Below are 20,734 nucleotides of genomic sequence, written 5' to 3' on the forward strand. Positions count from 1 at the left end.
TATTTTTTATACCACACAAACGAATGTAATCATTATATAGCTGTTTCTTCCTTTCTGACTCATTTCACACAGCCTGATACTGCCCATGTACATCATCCATTTATAAGCAAATCCATGACATCAGTTTTCTTAGTGGCTGTGTAGTATTCCAGTATGTAGATGTACCATAGCTTCCTTATCCAGTCATCTGTTCTCAGGCAACACGTGTTGTTTCCAGATTCTGGCTATTGTGAATAGTGTTACAATGAACATAGAAATATAGATGGAAATTGAATTGTGTGTTTTGGATCCCCAAGTTATATACCCAGAATGGTATTCCTGGGTCAAATGGGACCTCAATTTCTAGTGTTTTGAGAAATGTCCTTATTGCTTTCCAAAAAATCTTAACCAGTGGGCATTCCCACTAACAATGAAAGAGTCTCCCTTTCTCCCCACATCCATGCCAGCACGGGTTGCTCTTGTTCTTTTGGATGTGGGTCAGTCTCAGTGGTGTTATATTGTATCTCATTGTTGCTTGATTTGCATCTCCCTGATGATAAGTAATGTACAGCAGTTTTATTTTCTTATCTTTTGCTTTTTGAACCATATTCAGTAATGTTCAGGGGTGACTCCTGGTTCTATACTAGGAATTACTCTTGGTAGTGCTTGGGGATCATATGGGATTGAACTTGGGTCAGGGGTGTGCAAGGCAAATGCCTTACCTGCTACTATTATTCCAGCCTCTCTACAGCATTTTTTTCAATTTTCTCCACATTTTTCTTTGGATGTCTTTTCTTGTAAAGCTCTATGGTGAATTATATGTTGGTTATATTAACCACTTATCAGGTGGGTAATGCATAAATAATTTTTTCCCATTGTGTGGGCTGTCTTTGTATCTTGGTAGCTATTCTTTTGGTATGCAGAAGCTCCTTAGTTTAATGCAGTTCTATTTGTTGACCTTCGCTTTCACTTGTTTGGTCTGTGCTGTTTTATGTTTGAAGGTGCCTTTATTTTCAAGGTCATGCAGGGTTTTGCCTACATTTTTTCCATGTACTTTATGGATTCAGTCTGATGTTGAGGTCTTTAATTTGTGCATGGTGTTAAAGGTCTGAATTAGTTTTTTTTACATGTAGACGCCCAGTTTGCCCAGCACTACTTGAGGAGGTTTCCCTTGCTCCACTTCATTTTTCTTGCTTCTTTATCAATGAAAAACTGATCATATATGTCAGTGTCTGCATCACGATATTCATCTCTATGTCATTTTCTGGGGGGTCTGTCTTTTTCCTTATATCATGATCTTTTAATTCCTATCATTTTATACTACAGTTTGGAGTTGGAGAAGATGATGCTTCACATCTTTTCTCCAAGGATTGCATGGGGTGTATTGTTCCATATGAATTTCAGTAGTCTTTGACCTATTTCTTTGAAATATGTTATGGGTATCCTTATAGGGACTGCAGTGCATTGTATAATGCTTTGGGGAGTATTTCCACTTTGACAATGTTAATTCTCTCAATTCGTGAGCAGAGAATTTGTCTCTATTTCTTTGTATCCTCTTTTATTTCTTGAAGGAGTGTTTTATAGATTCTTTATATGGGTTCTTCACTCCTTTAGTTAAGCTGATTCAGAGATGCTTGATTTTCCTAGGAACAATAGTGAAGAGGATAGTTTTTAAAATATTCTCTTTCTTCTCTATCATTATTTGCATATTGAAAAGGCAGGGACTTTTGATATTGATTTCTCAATTTATCACTTTATTATACAAATCTTTTATTTCTAGAGCTTTTTGTAGAATCATTAGGATTTTATAAGTATGGTATCATGTCTTCTCCAAATGGTAAAAGCTTCACATTTTCTTTTTATGTCCTGATGCTCTTGATAGCTCTTTCTTGTCTAACTGGTATAGGAGGTTCTTCCAGTACTATATTTAATAGCAGTGGTGCAAATAGGCATCCTTGTCTTGAACCTGATCTTAGAGGGAAGGCTTTAAGTTTATGCCAAATGGGCATAATCCTTGCAGTATGCTTGCGAAGGTGGCATTGACTATATGAATGAACATTCCTTCAATTCCACTTTTTTGAGCTTTTTTATCATAATTGGGTGCTGGAATTTGTCTTATGCTTTTTCTGCATCTCCTGATATGACTATATTGTTTTCCTTTTATTGATATGTTGTATTATGTTGATTGACTTGTGAATGTTTAGTGATTCTTATATGCCAGGGATGAAATTTACTTGTTCATGGTGTATGATAATTTTGATCAGGTGTTGGATTCTATTTGCTAGAATTTTGTTGAGGATCTTCGAATCTGTGTTCATCAGAGATGTTGGACTGTAATTTAATTTTTTCATGGTGTCTCTATCTGCTTTTGGTGTCAGGGTGATATGTGCCTCATAGAAACTGAGAATGTTTCTGTTTTTTAATTTCCTGGAAAAGCTTGAAAAGGATTGGCAGTAGATCCCCATAAAGGTTAGAAAGTATTCACTAATGAAACCCTCTGGGGTTGGGCTTTTTAAAAAATATATTTGATTAAAATTTCAGTTTTCACAATAGTGATAGATTTGTTTAGGTATTCCAATCTTCTTGGTTCAGCCTTGGGATGATCTAGGAATTTATCCAAGATAAATCCAAGAATTTATCCACTTTCTCTAGAACAATTTGTTGTTGCATAAAGATTCTCAAGGTAGTCTTTGTTGATACTTTAAATTTCTGTTTTCTGTTTTGATATCCCCTCTTTCACTTCTGATCCAGTCTAGTGGGTTCTTGTGTAATCACTGAAAGGGGCAGGCGGCAGTAGTGCTCTATGTCTCCTGCACCCACGTTCAGTAGTCTCGTGCTGTTTCCCCCACCCCGGGAAGGTCGATGGCATTGGGCAGGCAAAGGAACAAGGACCAAGCTGGTTGCTGATTAGTTTCCATTTATTCAATCTTTTGTCTCTCATCTCTCACACTCTTCCTTCCTAGCTCCTCATTCCTCCACCCCTGCTCTCTGGATTCTCCTCTCTACTTCCCTAGTCTCTTCCCCCTACTTGTCTATCTCCATCTTGCCCTCTGTGCCACACCCAGTCGGGTAGCAAAATTAACATAAGAAAGCCCTTCCTGAGTGCCCACCAGGTTCCCAGGAAAACCACCTAGAGGTATTCCAAAGCCCTTCCTGACCACCTGTCTGTCTGTTTCTGTATGTGGAACACTTGAGTGCTGGAGCCAGAGTGAAAATCAGTAGTCAAAATTAGGCCTGGGGAAAGCAGGATCATCTCAAGAGATCAGAGTGATAAGCAGTTCAGCAACTTAAAGGATCTATGTGATTTTGGAACCTGTTAGACCAGGTTTAAACAAAGATTTCTTATCAGAATGTTGAGCCTAGAAAGAAAGCAAAATTCTCAATCTAGATTTCTTATTGGAAGAACATTAATGGCTATTAACAGTTGTAATTCTTCTGAAATTCAGAATCTGTACTATCTAGGAAGAGCTGCAGAAGTAGTGCCTGAAACTAAAGTGAAGTAAGAGTTCAGAGGATATAAGGCTTTATCTTTCAAGCCTCAGCCAATTTTAATGAGGAATTTAGCTGTTTTACAATCAACAGAGGTACAGAAGCCATCAAAATAAATAGTTTTCTTATGTTTCCATAAACATTGACAGTCCAAGTATTTTTTTCTATGCTAATATCGAAGTTTGGTTAAGAAAATAAAACTAAAGGGCTCTTTCTGTGTCTAAAAGCATGTTTGTATTGTGGAATTGTTAAAGTTAGTGTTGGGTATCATTGGTTTGTCCTTTCTCCCTTGCCACAGAGTTTGGGCGTATCTGGTAATAATCTCTAAACTATTCTAGACTACATTGGTATGTCCTGCTCCCATTGCCACTAGGAGCTTAGTTATATCCGTCACACCCATCAAAGTGCTCCTGAGTCACTTCCATTTCTTTGTTTATCTGTAACCACTTCTACCATTTTTCTCTGCTCTTTCTCTAATCAAACTCTGTTAATTTGTAAGGTCAGACCTTGCTAGGACAGTGTACTTGTATTGTAAGTTAATACTGCCTTTCTCCACTCCTTATGTCTTTTGAATAGTTTAAAACAATATCCTTTTTGTATGGACAAAGAAAGACAATTGTTAATATGCTTTGTTAACATGGGATTTAATTGGCTTCAAATATTATTCACTCCCAGGCATCTGCTTTCTCGACTTAAGCCTCAGCTGCCCTTACTTCCTAGCACCTCCAAAAGCAGGGTCCTGACAAGGGACAGGACAGACCCAGGGCAAGCGGTTAGTTATGTGCTACCCTGGCATCGAGATGGGCCTGGCCAAAGTCCCTAATGCTTAACTATATGTTAAGAGATTGGTCATGGACATGTCATGTCATGATCCAAAAGCAACGACGAGACTAGGACCCTGCTAGGGATAGGAAAGACTAATCTGGCCTGAGCACTGTAGTCTGAGATCGAGGTGACCCCAGGAGAGCAATTCTATAAGCTTAATGCATTTCTTGCTATGTCCATACAAAATGATTAATAATATGAATACTTATATGTTAGTTGGTCAAAGAGAGGGGAAACACACCCATGGGTTTCTGCTCTTGGGCGGGTGTCCTGCTGAAAGAGTATCTGTCCTAGAAGGAGCATCCCCTGAGGGATAGAACTTTACCCCCTATTGATTGTGACCACACCTATGTGTAAGCCCCAACCCCTCATTCTTGGGGATTTAACTAGACTGAAAGAGTGGGCTGGGGGTGAGTCCCAGGGTCAGTTCCATGGCCAGTCCTGGGGCCTGTCCCTGGCCAGTTCCAGTGCGAGTTCCAGTGTGAGATCTGGAGAAGCTAGATGGAGATCCAGATCCAGAGGAGAAAGAGAATGAAGTAGGATGGAGGAGGAAGAAGCAGGAGGAGAATCAGAGGAGAATGGAGATGAGAATGGAATAAACTGCAACTGAGACCAACCAGCCTGGCTCCGTTCCTTCCTTCGCCTGCCTCGTCATCGCTATCAACCTCCCAGGGGTGGGGGAAGCGGCTGGAGACTACCTAACGCGGGTGGCAGGAGAGTCAGCGCCGCTGCCCTGTGCCCAGTGCCCGGTGCAGTGCCGTGAGGCGCTCCTCGCCCCTTTCTTTTTCTTTTTGTGTTTTTACGCAGTTAGAATGCAACTTAAGCCAAAGAAGGTTTTCCTATGCTTCATTAAAAAAAAAGATGGTTTAAGGATTTTCTTATGCTAGTGTGTTGATGTGTATGTATTTGTTTGTATTTGTACTGTATTAACAGTTATTGTTTCAAGTACTCTCCTAACCTCAGGGAGACCCTGAAGGCAGGCTGGCTCAAGGAAGGACTGGACATCATCTGTGCCATGGAAAATGAGGAAGCTGGAAATCTGCAATGACTGACTCAGCCTGAGCCCCACCCTCCGTGTATGGGATGAGCTCCTGACTGCAGGACACTCCTGTGGAGGGCGAGAGGCCTGAGGCCACATTCCGTTCAACCTGAAGGCTCTACCTTTAAGTTCATCGTGGGACCTGATCTTCACATCTTATGGCCAAGCCTGGGGTATCCCTGATGTGAGTTAAGAACATTAAACGCCGTTATTGGTGTGTTTCCTGCTCTGTCTTTGACCAGTTCCTAGGACTTCTCAGTAAGTAATGGGGTACCCCAAGTGGAGAGTTCTCAAATATTGCTGTGCTTATGCAAAACTAAGGCAGCCTGAGATTCCACCCCTTGTGCAGGCAGGGTCAGCGTCCCTGTGTCAGCAGGAAGCAGTTCCAGAAGACAGACCTTCGACCATTTTCCCTTAAAGGATTAAAGGTGGTGGAATCTCTGGGGGAATGCGAAAAAGATAGATAGATTAAGAAAGCCCGTCCTGCCTTGAAAATCCCAACTGCCCTGTTGTGAGTGTGAACCCCTTTAACGGAGGAATTCTGTTCCCTTTGGAATTCTTTTGGGTCAACTGCCACTATTCCAACTTAGCCTTGAAATGGAAGAAGTGTAGGCCAGAATGCATGCTGTCTCTCTTTTCCAGTCATTACTAGCCTTTACAGGTATCGAGGCCCAGCTCCATGCGTGGCTCGGATCACACTGCCAGAGCGAACTCCTCATCCGTATGCATTGAGACATCTGGTTTGAATCAGGTGATAAAAACTGCCACCCGAGAACCTCGGTGGAGAGGTCCTCACACTGTGATCCTGAACACACCAAGTGCTCTGAAGGAGGATGGAATCAAAAAGCTGCCTCCCACCTTGGAATCAGAACGACATCGACTAGTAGCATGTCCAGACAACTGGAAACGACCCCCTCAAGATAAGGCTGATGAAAGTCACTTAAAGGAACAATGGGGAGGGCATGGGTTACTCTATTTATCTGTGCTCATAGTGAAAGCTGTGGAGCGAGCTCCTTACCTGCCCCTGTTTTTGTATATTGAGACATGTAAAATTAACCTTGGTCTTTGGCAGTTATGACCCAGTGTCCTCCCAGCATCTATACTACAGGTTAGCTAGAAGAACCCCTATACCAGGCCCCAACAATACTTGGCTTTCTTGTATGTAACCCCTTGCTTATTCCCCTCCTACCTTGCCAATTCCAGTACTCCTGAATTGTGTTTAATGGCAAAGATTATTTTACAGGTATCTTGTAATAGAAAGGAAACTGGAAAGTCAACTTGCTTTCTCTGATCCCATCCCACCTGGGACCCCAGTACCCCTGCTTTTTGTTCCTGACCACGGACCCCTTGCAACCAGAGCAAGCTAGTAGCATTTGTTAGGGATCTTGTTAATGCAGTCCAACTGCTGGTTCTGAGACAGCAATACCAGCCTCTAACCCCCGCAGCGCCCAGGGAAGGGTATTCTTCAGTCTAGAGGCTGGTCATAGAGAAAGATTCCTCTATAATAAAGAAAAAAAGGGGGGAATGTTAGGGCAGGACTGCCCTGGGCGGGGCCAAAGATGATGAAAACCGTGTATTTTCCACTCAGGCCTCTGCTATCTGCTTGCTCCAAGAGGAATGTGCGGGCTCCTGAGCTATGACCATATAAGGGTGTAATCTAAACAGATAGCCTCCCAGGCCCGGACTCAGCCCTCGAACTCGTGCAGGTGCTTACGCTATTGTGACCTGTAAATCTATAAACTGGACAAGCAGATCGGCCTAATGGGATTGGAGGGAGAGGCATGTCGAATTATGAACTTATTGGCTAGGGAATGCACGGGGTCTGCTGTAACGGTCGGGAAGGCCTATATAATATCTCCTTTGGAGAAGCTCGGGGTCTTTTGCCCAACCTTTTGCTGGACCTGCGTGTCCGTGTAGGTGGTTGGACCCTGGCTAGCCAGTCTTACAATAAGAGCACAGCCCTGAGGGTTTTCAAATCTTGCCTGCTGTAGAATCCCCTTAGGTAGTCCCAGGATACTCAGGGGATCACACCTTTAGGCTCATTATTAAGGAGACAGTGTCCCATTGGATGCCTGGAGGTGTTGAAGTTCTCCCTGGCACAAACCCTTGGCCACTAGAGGACGTTGGACCTGTAGAGAGTTCCCCAAGCCCCAACTTGTGACATTTCTAAGAATAATGTAGATTAACTGGCCTTAATTTGCGGGTGCCCAATGGCTCAAGACTTGGGAAACAGACAACTTTGACATCAGCAAAACTTCAACCTTGCCTCTGCCTTAGAGCATCAAGGCCAGTGCTCCAGCGGCTTCCTCATTCTCTTTGCCACCTACTCCTTAGTACACACAGGCATTCTCCTCAGCCTCTATGGACCATTGCCCTCGTAATAAACTCTGTCACATGACTAAGGGTCTAGGGCACATCTGAGTGAGTATGTCTTGGTCACACCGCACTCATAAATCTTTGATTACCTACTGTCCAAGACAGAGGGACCATCTCCTTGTTCCAGAGTCCTTGTGGTTACGAGATCACTACATGCAGGGAGATGGGGGTCCAACCATTTGATCAATGGTCTCTGCAAGGGGGATGTTTCCCAAGTCCCACGGAGATTCTCCTCACTTCATGCTGAAACCTCATCAGGGAGGACAGGGCATGGATCGAACTATCTGGGATTTTTAGCTCAACACCTTTGAGAGGAGAGGTTTTTCTTGAGAACTAGAAAGGGCAGAAAACATGGCCCCGGGGTCAGCCAAAACATTCCCTCTCTTCCTGTCATTTCGAAGGTAAGATGAGGGTTCAATTTTGGAGTTCAGGGAATAGGATGCTGTGAGGATTCAGAGATTGAAGTCAGGGTTAAAGCCACTTGCCCCAAAACACTCAATTGTGTGGATCAGTTCTCCTATTGCACTGCTCTTAGCCTTTGTTGCTACCACACTGTGTATCCTTTAAGCCCCATATTATGAGACAGATCATCTGTATCTCTCCCTTTCCCGCTGACTCAGCATGATATCCTCTAGTTTTTTTCTGTATTGCAGGAAGTTGAGTAATTTTCAACTTAGTTAACATGGTAAGGCCCACAGAGGGTAGACAGGAATAGGACTCTTTCCAGTGTTCCTGATGTATGTGAAGTTTATGAGTAAAATATCTTCAGGGCAATGCCCCAGACTTTCTGGATTCTGTTAGAAGTGTGTAGCACTACGAGGGTGGTTGGTGATTTGAGAACGTGGCATTCCCAGTGTCACTTGGAGTTGTAACTACACACAGAGGACAGTGGGGAAACTGAGAACAGTCTGAAACTCTAGAACTGTAGGTAGCAGTTCAGTCTCCAAGGAGCCCCATCTAGGTGACTGCTCTGTGCAGAGGCAGGAAGGGAGCATTGAGAACCATCCTCAAGGTTTGATTTCTGGACTGCCCTGTCCCAGGAATTTGTCTTTGCCTTTACCACATTGATAATCCAGGCTGGCCTTCTGGTCGGGCCTCTGCTTCTGTGCTCTGCTTTGATCTCGATTGGAACTTTTGCCTACAAGTGCCTATTGTGACTTCGAGAACTGAAGGTCATTTTGATTTATATATGATAAATTTTCATCTAGGGGAGGGAATAAAATTACTCTCATACCAGATATGAGCATTTTTCCTGTCATTGGGAAGGGTTTTGCTCACTTTTTGTACATTGAAAATTTTGATAAATTTGGTAACAGTTTTCAAAATGTTGGTATGAATCTTGGTTTCAACCTAAGAAGTAAAACTCATAGTCCAACTACGGAAGCACAAATATTCCCAGTAATACTGTGATCTGCGTGACTGTTAGCCCATCATTTAGTCATGCTGTCTGTGGCTTCCCAGTGGACACTAATAAGCGACATATATTTATATGTATAGATACACATATACATAGAAGTATATATTACTTTTTTTCACTCATCTAGTCTATACATTTGTGCATGGACATATGTCTTCGATACCAATTGAGATAAAATCATACATTGTGATCATTCATTCCCAGATTATAAGGCATGCAGAAAATTTACGTCTTACTGCATGCCATACATTTCCCAGGAATATTGTCATTGGTCAAATCAGACCGAGGTAAACTCAGCTGGGATTCATGACCCTGGGGTGGAGGGAGCAGCACATGAGGCCTCGCTCTAGGTCTTGTCTGCTGGTCCATGCTACTGCCAGTCCTTCTGGGCACACCCCAGACCATGCCTCTATGCTTGGGTACTGACCTTCCCCTGAACTGGGCTGAGATGCCCCAACAACAGGACTTCACAGCCCCTGACCCTGAACATTTCTTACCACCTCGTTATAGAAAAACTTGACAACAGTCCCTTTCATAGAGGGTCATCTCCTCCACTGTCCCTTGTCCAGTGGCAGGATTCTACCTAAGCCATATAGAGATACAAAGATGTACAAAGGGGCAGGGCTCCACAGAAACTCCAGAAGGGGGTCTGGCCAACACCAGGATTTCATCTTAGAGAAAACGATTTCTTGCAGAGAGAGAATTTCAAACAAAATGTGGAACATTTGAGTCTGCCATGGGTAGACCTAGAGTTCAGGAACCAGCAATAATACCAGCCCAAACTTCCATGTGGTTCTGGGGCTCTCCACAAAAAATCCTAGAAGGAAATACGAATAATACCAGGTGTTCTCGAGAGAAGCCATCCTCCTCTTGGTGGTTTCCTAAAGACAAAGAAACAACCTGAGCCTTTCTCTCAAATCCAGAGCCTGACCCTGAGAGCCCCATTCTGTGTGTCAGACCCTGACTCTCTGAGGAGGAAGTCAGGATGCTCAACAACCCTGTCATCTCCTCACCTGCCACAGCTGCCTCCCCCTCAGTTTTCTGACACACTCAGGATGTGGTTGTCACACTGTGTTTCTCGCACAGTAATACACGGCCGTGTCCTCAGTGCTCAGCCTGCTCAGTTCCATGTAGGCTGTGTCCTTGGACTTGTCTGCAGTGAGTGTGAGTCTGCCCTGGAACTTCTGTGCGTAGTTTGTACCACCAGTGTTAGGGTTTATTTCTCCCATCCACTCAAGCCCTTGTCTCGGGGCCTGCCGCACCCAGTGCATATAGTAGCTGGTGAAGGTGTATCCGGACGCCTTGCAGGAGATCTTCACTGATGTCCGAGGTTTTCCCAGCTCAGCCCCTGACTGCACCAGCTGTACCTGGGAGTTCACACCTGTGGACAGCAGACAGGAGTGGGTGGACTCCACTTGACTGGCCCCATTCCTCAGCCCAAGGCATCGGGATACTTACCTAAAGCCAATGCCACCAGGAAGAGAATTCTCCAGGTCCAGTCCATGGTGGGAACCCTGCACTCAGTGTCTTCTGAAGGTGTGGGTGTGCCTGCTGTGTGAGGTTGTCAGGACACAGACATTTTTATTTAACTCAGTGTCTCTCATATAGTTTTCATATTCATGAGGATGAATTCATAACTCATAGAATTCATAACTGAAGGCCTGGTCCAACCTGGGAAGGGGCTGGTGGAAGCCACCTGGTCTATCCTCAAGGGTAGTGAGGAGGTCCGAGTTATGATCCTTGTTCAAGGAGATGAGACCCTGACCTGTCCCAGGACTCTGTGCTCAGAGAGCTCCCCCTCCAGAGGGCCAAGCAATTTCAGGACCTTCCCCTCAGGGCCCCCCACATCTGCCTGTCCTGGATACATCTGGACACACCTGACCTCTGGGGTTATTTCTGGGATCCTGTAACTCCCCAAGGGATACTACAATGAGACAACAAAACCATCCTAATGCCCTAGTGATTTCCACTGGAGATATTAAGAAGTCCAGAAACACCACCTGCATACAGGAATTACTGCCTTATCAATATGATAAATGTTCTTTCCAAATGATATGTATGCACAAACTAACCTTCTGTATTATACTGATTTTAATTTTGGTTTTTTTTTACATTTTTTTTTATTGAATCACCAAGTGGAGGGTTACATAGTTCTCAGGATTATGTCAGTTATACAATACTCAAACACCCTTCCCTTCACCAGTGCCCATCTTCCATCACCAACCCCCCCAGTATATCTGCTGCCCCCTCCCACCTCCCCAGTCCCCACCCTTGTACGTGATAAGTTTCACTTCGTTTACGCTTTATCTCGATTACATTCCATGTTTCAACACACAAATCACTATCATTGCTGGGGTTTCCCCCCAAAAAGAAAAAGACAGTCCTATTGCCAAGGAAGCGTTTGATAGTTCTCCATTGCTAAGAATATAGAGAAATTAAGTCCCGCTGTTTGTTACATAACTTTTCTTTTTCCCCCTTGCCCCGCGCCACCGAGTTCACGCCTGTTTAGTAATCGCCACGCTGTCTGTCAAAGGGAAAAAAACCCGAAGAGGATGGTTATTTCCCGTCATCAGCCCGCGTGGGGCTCTGGCTTAGTTGATAGTTTAGTAGAGTGTCTGCAAGCAGTTTCTGGAACCAAAGGTCTTGCGCTGGTATTGGCTCCTGCTCGAGATTCCACCAGCGTCCCGCTGTTCCATGTACATAATTTTTCCCCTTATATCCCATTCCCACGCCACCAGGTCTGTTTACTTAATGGACATCACACTATGTTTGACACCACGCCGCGTTTCTTCCCGAGAAAGAAGGATATTTCTTCTCAGCCGGCGTGGGGATATAGCTTAGTTCAGTCTAGAGAGATGGCTACCACTTTGATTGCCTTCAATATTTCAGCAAAAGACTTACTATTCTTGTTAGGATCTCCCACAAAAGTCCGACCCATTAAGAAGGAACCATTACATGTTGCTGATACTAAGATGACATTAGGTTTTGGGTTTCTGTATAAAGTCCAGGGAAAGTACAACCAGAAATAACATCACTATAAACTTTTACCCTTTTATGGTGCTCATAAGATGGAGAAACCTAGAGAGAGGTTCGGCGTCTCCATTTTGCACTCAGAAAGCCGTGGACCCTGCGCTGTGCTCGGGAGGAAGGGATTGAGAGAGAGAGGTTAAAAGAATTGGGGAATTCCCGGTTTCCACTCTCGCAGCCCGCCGTGGGGTCTCCGATCCCGTGCCGGAATTAGTTCAGTGGGCTGCTTGGAGTCCAAGGGCGCGCTTTTGGGTTCTTCCATCATGCTCGATCCACAGCATGGCCCAAAGGGATTTTGGTTTTCTTGAGAAAGAACCATTTAGTTTTTTTTTTGTTTTTCTTTGGGGGGGGGGTCACACCGGGCGATGCACAGGGGTTACTCCTGGCTCTGCACTCAGGAATTATCCCTGGCGGTGCTCGGGGGACCATATGGGATGCTGGGAATCGAACCTGGGTTGGCCACGTGCAAGGCAAACGCCCTACCCGCTGTACTATTGCTCCAGCCCCAGAAACATTTAGTTTTATTGGAGAAAAAAATCCATTCTGAGGAGATTTGTGCATCTCTGCACCCATTTTTCCCATCTCTGCACCCTTCTAACCTGCAACTTGATGCTCTTGGGATTTGGTACCTCCTGCAACCCCGTCCCCATCCTGCAGGGAAGGCCTCTGGGCTCTCAGGGGCTTTAACCTCTTGGTGTCTCTAACACAGGATTAAATCCTGGCACTTCACTTCAGAAGCCTTGTTCGGGAGTCATATTCTTTTATGGGACTTTTGTTTTGCTTTTGAGCCACACCTGGCAGAATTTAGGGCTTATTCTTGGCTCTGTATTCAGGATTAGCTCAGGTCTATGCATCCTAGGAAAATATTGGCAAATGAAGTAGTTATATATATAAAAGCTATCAGAGAGTCTCTTGCCCGCACGCCTGGCTGTCTTCCCCGGGGCCCCTCGGAGGGGATGGGCTCCAGCTTCCCTCCCCACCCCGAGCAGAGCTCCCGGTGGCCGAAGACCACTGGAACCTAGCTGCAGCCATGCTGGAGGCTCCTCTCTACACGTCCAGACAGGCCTCATGCATGAAGTTTCCGGCAGAGGAACCCAGGTGTGTATAATCCCATCAACGGTCAACATCCAGAGACTTAAAAGCAAGCTCTCAGAAGCCGAAAGTTGCCACGCAATATCTTTAGCCTGCTTCTCTCTTTGGGAGAAACTGAGAGTCTTCTGAGAGTTTCCTGTCCCCATGGGACAGCCTTGCAAGCTTCCCATGGTGTACTCTTATGCAAAATCCAGTAACAAGCTGGATCTCATTCCTCTGACCCTGAAGAGCCCCCAGTGCAACATCGTTGGGAGGGCCAAGTCCAGATGGACTTCTAAGATCTCAGGGAAAGGACAAAATGAGATGTTACTGGGCCCGCCCAAGAAATCGATGTTTAACGGGCTATCGTGATCATGATATATATAAAAATTAAAAGGTGACACTGAGTATTCTTTTTGAGTTTGTGTAAAAGCAAAACATTAAATAATTCACTCAAATAAAAATAGTAAAAAGCATCAAACTAGAGGAGTATTTAAGTCTTTAAATAGACTTTAATATAAAGAAAATACATTAAATGTGTTAAATTAATAAAGACTTCTTCAAAATACAGGCATGATTCTACCACAGATGCTAACAGTTTGTTATATAACTCTTACGGTAGGATTAATATAAATAAATAAGAAATTGGTAGGATAAAATTAATAAAGTTTTATGCCACATATGACTTGAACTCTGACTTTTTTCAGTCATACACAATAGAATTACTTAAAGAAATTTACTTAGAGAAATGCAAGGGAAGAGAAAGAGAGAGCCATGTTCATGAGACACATGGGCTTCTCCAAATGGGAAAAATCCTTGAGTTTGATTTCCCGTCAGACATGTTAGAAGTCTGGAAACGTCTTCCCACCCAGCACATTTGAACACCTGGACAGTTGAAAGTCAGAGATACATTTTCTGCTTCTTTGTAAATATTAGGAAAAGTTAGATGGAGAGAGAAGTGAAATAGTATTATCTAGAGAAATTTACTTACAAAAATGTAAGGAGAGTGAGAGTGAGAGAGAGAGAGAGAGAGAGGGAGAGGGAGAGGGAGAGAGAGATGGCACAGGATTGACAGACAAAGACAACCCACATACAGAATGTTGTCCTCATCATGTGAGCCATCCTCCTCCTTTATTCATCCCTAGGATCCTATATGGGTTTTCTCTCTCTCTTTCTCTCTCTCTCTCTCTCTCTCTTTCTCTCTCTCCTCTCACTCCTTCTCTCTCACCTCTGGGGCCTGTGGATTGCAATACAGACACTGAAAGGTTATCATGTATATCCGTTTTCCTGTTTCAACACTCATCTCTTGTCCAGAGTGATCATATCTAACTACTCCTGTCATACTGGTCCTTTCTGTCCTTTGCCCCACACATGCTTGAAGCAAGCTTCCAACCATTGACCAGTTCTACTGGCCCTGTGTTTCCTGGCACAGAATATTAATCTCATAAAAAGGTTTAAATCCTACTGTAGAGTGCAATTATTCTTTATCTGTCCCTTTCCTTCTGACTCACTTTACTCAGCCTGATGCTTTCCATATTCCTCCATTTATAAGCGAATTTCACGATTCGCTTTTCCTGGTAGCGGCATAGTATACATTGTGTAGATGTACTCTATTTCATCGAGTTAACTATTCTAAGTTATCCGTGTTGGTTCAGATTTGGCTATTATTCATACAACATTGTGATGTAGTAAAGATAGGCTTGAAAATATATTTCCAAATTAATTTTTTTGGGTTCTTTGGGGTAAATACCAAAAAGGAATTTCTGGGGCATATAAAAACTCAATTCCTAGTATATCAGGCAGTATCCGAGTTATTTTCAAGGATCAATCCTGTCGCTATTCCCAGCATCAGTGAATGAGGATTGCATTTCCCGCACATCTATGCTGACATAGAATGTCTTGATTCTTTGAGATTTGTGCCCTTCTCGCTGGTATGAGGTGATAACTCACAATTGTTTTAATTTGCATTTTTCTGAAAAATGACAGGGATAATTTATTTATACAGTTCTCTGCATTTACGCCTAATTTAAGGATGTATCTGTTTAAAATCCTCGTCTTAAATGTGGGTTTTTTTTTCTTTTAAGTTCTATAAGCACTTTATATAAGTTTCATTAATCCTACATCAGATGAGGTGGGCAGATTTTTTTGGTTGTGTTTTGATGCTGGTCATTATTTTATTTACATTGACTGAGCCATTTAAAACAGATAGACTGAAAGCTAAAAGCATGAAATGGGTGAAAACTTTGGCTTCCCATTGATCCTAAAATAATTAATTAGGTTACGGGAGGGAAATGAAATGAGAAGACAGAGACCCATGCGTTTGAACTCAGCCAAGTGAAACTGCTTCGTGGCAACACAAAACGTTTGTCACAGGCTGACCACAATCACAAACACAAATTCACATTCAGTGTTGGGTGCACAAATAGCAAGAGAGTCGCTGAGTCCTCAGGTGTAATTGTGATCAATGTGCGTGGGTCATTGCAGGTTCAGAGTCGGGACACACCTCACGTGTCTTCACAGCGGAGGGCCTCACTCAGCCTCTGTGCACACAGCAAGGTCCTAGGATGTGGTTCCTCCTTCCACAAGCACAAAGTGAAACAAAATCAACTCTGGACTCAGTCCTTACCGCCTTCTCAGAGAGTCACCAGGGTTCAGCACTTCCCCTTCAGACTAAGATGAGCCTCAGGTACTTTCTGTGTCTCCTGGAATCCCCAAAGCATCAATAGTAAAGATGATCGTAAGTCGTGTTCTGGAACCTGGAGTGCCAGAGATTGGTTGGCAGGAATAACTCTGGGTTGTGGTGTAGACGCAGCCTCACTGAGACCTGTGACATCTCCTCGGAAACAGGTTCTAAATCATATTATGAATAAAGCTAAAAAAAATAACCCGTGAGTTTCAGGACTAGAAAGACTCAGTCCAACTGTATTGAGTTGAGACCCCAGAATAAATCTTTAGACCTTTTTCGGTGAATCTTTCAGAAAGGATCCCATCCTATGGGATGAAGCAAGAAAAATCTCTTCAACAAATGGTGTTGCAAAAACAGCCCCACAACAAAGCAATTATAAAAAATATATTTGAATCAATATCTCACACCAGATACAGAATTTAATGAGAAGTGGACTTATCATTCAACTTTGACAGCAGAATCCTTAAAATACACAGAGAAAAATCTTGGCTAGTATCTCCATGTTACTGATCTTAAAGGGCTCATCTATAGTTTCACTCCATTGTCAGAGATGAGATAAACTAAAACAAATAAATTGAATTAAATGAATTAAAAGATTTTAATGGCAATATAAACATTGTAGCACTGTAGCACTGTCATCCTGTTGTTCATCGATTTGCTCAAGCGGCACCGGTAACGTCTCCATTGTGAGACTTGTTGTTACTGTCTTTGGCATATCGGACATGACATGGGTAGCTTTCCACACTTTGTTGTGTGGGCAGAATACTCTTGGTAGCGTGCTGGGCTCTCTGAGAAGGATGGAGGAATCAACCTCGGGATGGCCACTTGCAAGCAAACGCCCTACCCACTGTGCTATCACGCCATGATGTGAAGTCATTTACATCATGACAATGCAAATGACATTAAAATTAGGGTACTGTACTCACTGGGAGAAATCTAATATCTATCTTAAACCTAATATCTACAATATACATAGCACTCACCAAGATCAACATCAGAACAAATAACCCATCATAATGTGGTTTGGGAAAAAAACAGATATTATTTTAAAACAACATTCCTAGCGCTATAGGCATATGAAAAGTTGTTTGTTCAACATTACTATGAATGAAATGTCAATATAAAGGACAATGAAGATCATCTCTCCCCAGTGAGAGTGGCTTACATCAAAAATACTGGAAACAACCAGTGTTGGGACATTGTGTCAAAGGAAACACTTTCTGTTTGTGTGAACATAGCTATGGAAAACACTACGAGATTTCCATTTAAAAAATTAAATTTCCAAGTTCCTTGTATCACTTGTATCACTTGTCATCCTATTGATCTTCGGTTTGATCTAACGGGCGCCAGTAATGTCTCCATTTGTCCCTGTCGAGTGCTACTATAGCCCAATGATATCTGCTCGCTCCAGGAATAGGAAGAACCTCAAATCGTTCATTCAGGGTTTTGATGAAGAAGTCTGACCATCTCATAGGTGTGGTTTTTTGATGTCCTGTAGAATCTAGTCAGTAACAGCTCTAGTCCGGTGGTCATCTCTGAATCAAATTACATGTCTGGCCCATCTGATTTTTGACGCCTTGGCAAAGGAGGCAGGGTCCCTGATTCTAGACTGTCAACAAAGGTCTGAACTCCAGATTCCTTCTCTCACTTGAGTGAAACATGATACTCCTAGCATAGCTCTTTCCATCCCTCTTTGGGATACCTGAATATAATTCTCATCCTGTTTGCGTAGGACTAAGGTCTCTGAGGCGTATGTAAGTGCAGGAAGAACGGTGGAATCAAAAAGATGTGCCCAGAGCCAAAAGTTCTTCGTCCTCTTAACCACTTCTTCGACGATCTTGAAGGTGTTCCACGCTGCTCTCTTCTTCCTGCGCAGTTCTGATGCCAAGTCGTTCCTCATGTTGAGTTTTCGACCCCGATACATATAGCCGCTGCGTTCGGAGATATTTATTCCATTGAGAGCAAATGGAATGTCAAGAACTAGTTTGTTTTTCATGGACATAATTTTCCTGAGAGTCAGCTGCAGGCAGTCCGACTTTTCCACACCTGCGGTCGAAGTCGGCCAGCATTTGTGCTACTTGGCTAATGCTTGGTGTTATGACAACGAAGTCATCAGTGAAGCGGAGGTAATGTAGTTGAAGACCATCTACCTTCACTCCCATGCCAGTCGTCGCACGATGTTCTCGAGGGTGGCACTGAAAAGTTTCGGTGAAATGGTATTGCCCTGCATAACCCCTCTCTTTATGTTAATGATCTCTTCCTTGTAGAATGGTGAGATCCTTTTGATGAATCTGTAGTACAGCTTGTGGAGGATCCAAGTTACTAGTGATTCTATTTTTGGTATATTCATCTAAGCATGAAACCAGTCATTTGAGAAAACATATGTCAACATGTTCATTGCGGCATTTACCATAATTGTAAGGGCATGGGAACAAAACTAATGCTCAATGAGAGTTTCATGGAGAAGTGGCGGTGTATATACACAACGGGATACTGTGCAGTTATATGAAAAGACAAAATATTAACATTTTCCGGACCATGAATGGAAACAAGAGAATATCAGATTAAGAGAAGTTTGTCAGAGGGAAAAGGAGAAATACAGACAATCTCATTCATCTGTGGTACACAGAGAACAGAGCGTCAGGATGGACAAGACCCAATGATAATGGCCCTGCATCCTAGCCACACTCTAGGGTTCCCGAGAAGAGTCGAGTGGAGGCTCAGATACCTGGGAAGAGGAGGCCAAGCACAGGGGTCACAGCAGGGTGTGGGGCTCTGTGGGGATTTGGTACTGGGAGAAGCAGAGGGAGTTTGTGACTCACAAGCTCCAACACTCAGACTATTGCCATCGTCTTTCCTCAGTACAATAATGAACGTAATGGGGAAAACCACTCCTTTTTGTGAAAGAAAGAATGAACTTTGTATAAAGAAAAATCAACCACACCTTACCTAAAGGAATAGAACAGTCTCTAGTGCACTGTGGGACTAGAAGAGGAATAAATAAATTTGTACTAGAAGAGGAAATAACTAAAAAGTTTGTACTTGCTTTTAAAAATCTGGCTTACATATTAAAAGTAAAAAGAAAAAGTTCAAAAGTTTGTAACTGTACATCACAGTGATTCTTTAATAAAAAAATAAAGAAAAAAGAAAATGATTCCGCCAAAGGAGGGAAAAAGCATAGTGAACATAATGAAGAATAAAACAAGAAATTGACCCGCATACAGCCCCTCTCACACTGCACCTAGGCACAGCCTGTAGGCTGGGAGCAAAGTGCCCCCTGGTGGTCACACGCACCCCTGCAGCTCCCCTCTCTTCCTCAGCAGGTTTGTGTCTGGGCTCACAGGGACTTGTCCTCACTGTGGTTATTGAACAATAATACACGCCTGTGTCCTCAGTTACTGAGTTGCTCAGTTTTAGGTAAACTTGGTTCTTGGCGGTGTCCCAGGAGATGCTGGCTGACTCGGGACTGAAGACTTGGGTTATACTTTGTTTCTCCATCATACCGTATACGACCAATCCAATACAGCCCCTTTCCAGGGGCCTGGTGGACCCAGTGCGCAGCATAGATGGTGCTGCTTAATGAGAATCCAGAGACCGAGCAGGTGAGGGACAGCATCTTCCAGGGCATCACCAGGCTTGGTCCTGACTCCTGCAGCTGTACCTGAGACAGGACACCTGGGGACAGAGACCCACAGTGAGTCACGGGCTCAGAGGTCCCAGGACCACCTTGGAGCCTCTGTCCGGGGGATACTCACATGTGGGAGCTGCCACCAGAAAGATGAAGAACCAGCGCTGATGCACGTTCCTGCCCACAAGGTCCATGATCTCAGACACCGTGTCAGGGGGAGAGGGAGCCTGAGTTGGGGTGAGTGTGAACATGGTTTTAATCCTGGGTCCCGAGTGCAGATTTGCATGGGGGAGCCTCTATAGAGAAAGGAGGGGACACGGGAGAGGCCGGTGTGTGGGCTCCCTGAGAGGAGGTGCTGACTGTGGCTCAGAGCACTCAGGCCTGTCCGTGGGACCCAGTCAGAGCCGGGCCTCTTCCTCCAGCACAGGAAATGTCCTGAGGAGTCTCAGGAAACAGGAATTGCTGAGGGGGAAACGGCAGCTGGGGAGGAGAGTCCCCTTGAATCAGGTCCCTGATGACCAAACCCAGAGCTCCCAGGGCCTCTACCCCATAGACAGGCCCCTGTCCCTCTTTTTCCCTGTGTGGTGGCTCCTGTTTTAGCACTGTTTGTGCCAAATTATGGTTTGAACTGCAAGGTTTATTGTTCCAGTGAAATATGATAGAGTTGGTTTCAACCCAAAGTCAATCAAATTTTACAGTACTTGCTTCTCACCCTTATTGTAGATAAAAATTCCTTCACCTGAAGCAGATTTATCCCTAACTATTTAAAGTAGTTTTGAGAATGATTATTGTCACTGATGATGAGCTTAATTGGTAGAACGAAGAGCCTCTGCCAGGTGACCTGCCTGGTGTGGTTGGCCTGGTAACAGCACCTGATCCTGCTCTGTCCTGTCTATAACTCAGGGTCCATAGACCAGCATGAGCCTCAGGACCCTGCACTGGGGTCATCGCTGAGGAATCCTGACCCTGTCAGGAGCATAGAAAGAGCTCATGGAGGACCATCAGCACACAAGCCATTGGGCAAGGAGCCTTGTCTTAGTGCTCAGATGTGGGGTCCCGTGTCCTGACCAGCAGGGAGGAGCCTCCGTGGGGCTAAGAAGGGGACTCAGCCGAATGCACAGACACAGACACAGAAAGCAGCAAGGAGAAAGAGAGAGTTTATTCTGCTAGCAGCTACTACTTATACCTTTTCCGCTG

General features: G+C 44.0%; 1 pseudogene and 1 gene segment (V, D, J or C); both read right to left on the bottom strand.

Moving 5' to 3' along the window:
• Positions 1 to 10,189: 10,189 nt before the first annotated feature.
• Positions 10,190 to 10,629, bottom strand: LOC129399948 (immunoglobulin heavy variable 1-2-like). The segment is given in 2 exon segments: positions 10,190 to 10,506; positions 10,584 to 10,629. Coding segments are annotated over 2 exon segments (363 nt in total).
• Positions 10,630 to 18,598: 7,969 nt separating this feature from the next.
• On the bottom strand, positions 18,599 to 19,731 carry LOC129399814 (immunoglobulin heavy variable 4-61-like; annotated as a pseudogene).
• Between the last annotated feature and the right edge of the window lie 1,003 nt (positions 19,732 to 20,734).

This window comes from Sorex araneus, chromosome X (assembly GCF_027595985.1).
Source record: "Sorex araneus isolate mSorAra2 chromosome X, mSorAra2.pri, whole genome shotgun sequence".
NCBI lineage: Eukaryota > Metazoa > Chordata > Mammalia > Eulipotyphla > Soricidae > Sorex > Sorex araneus.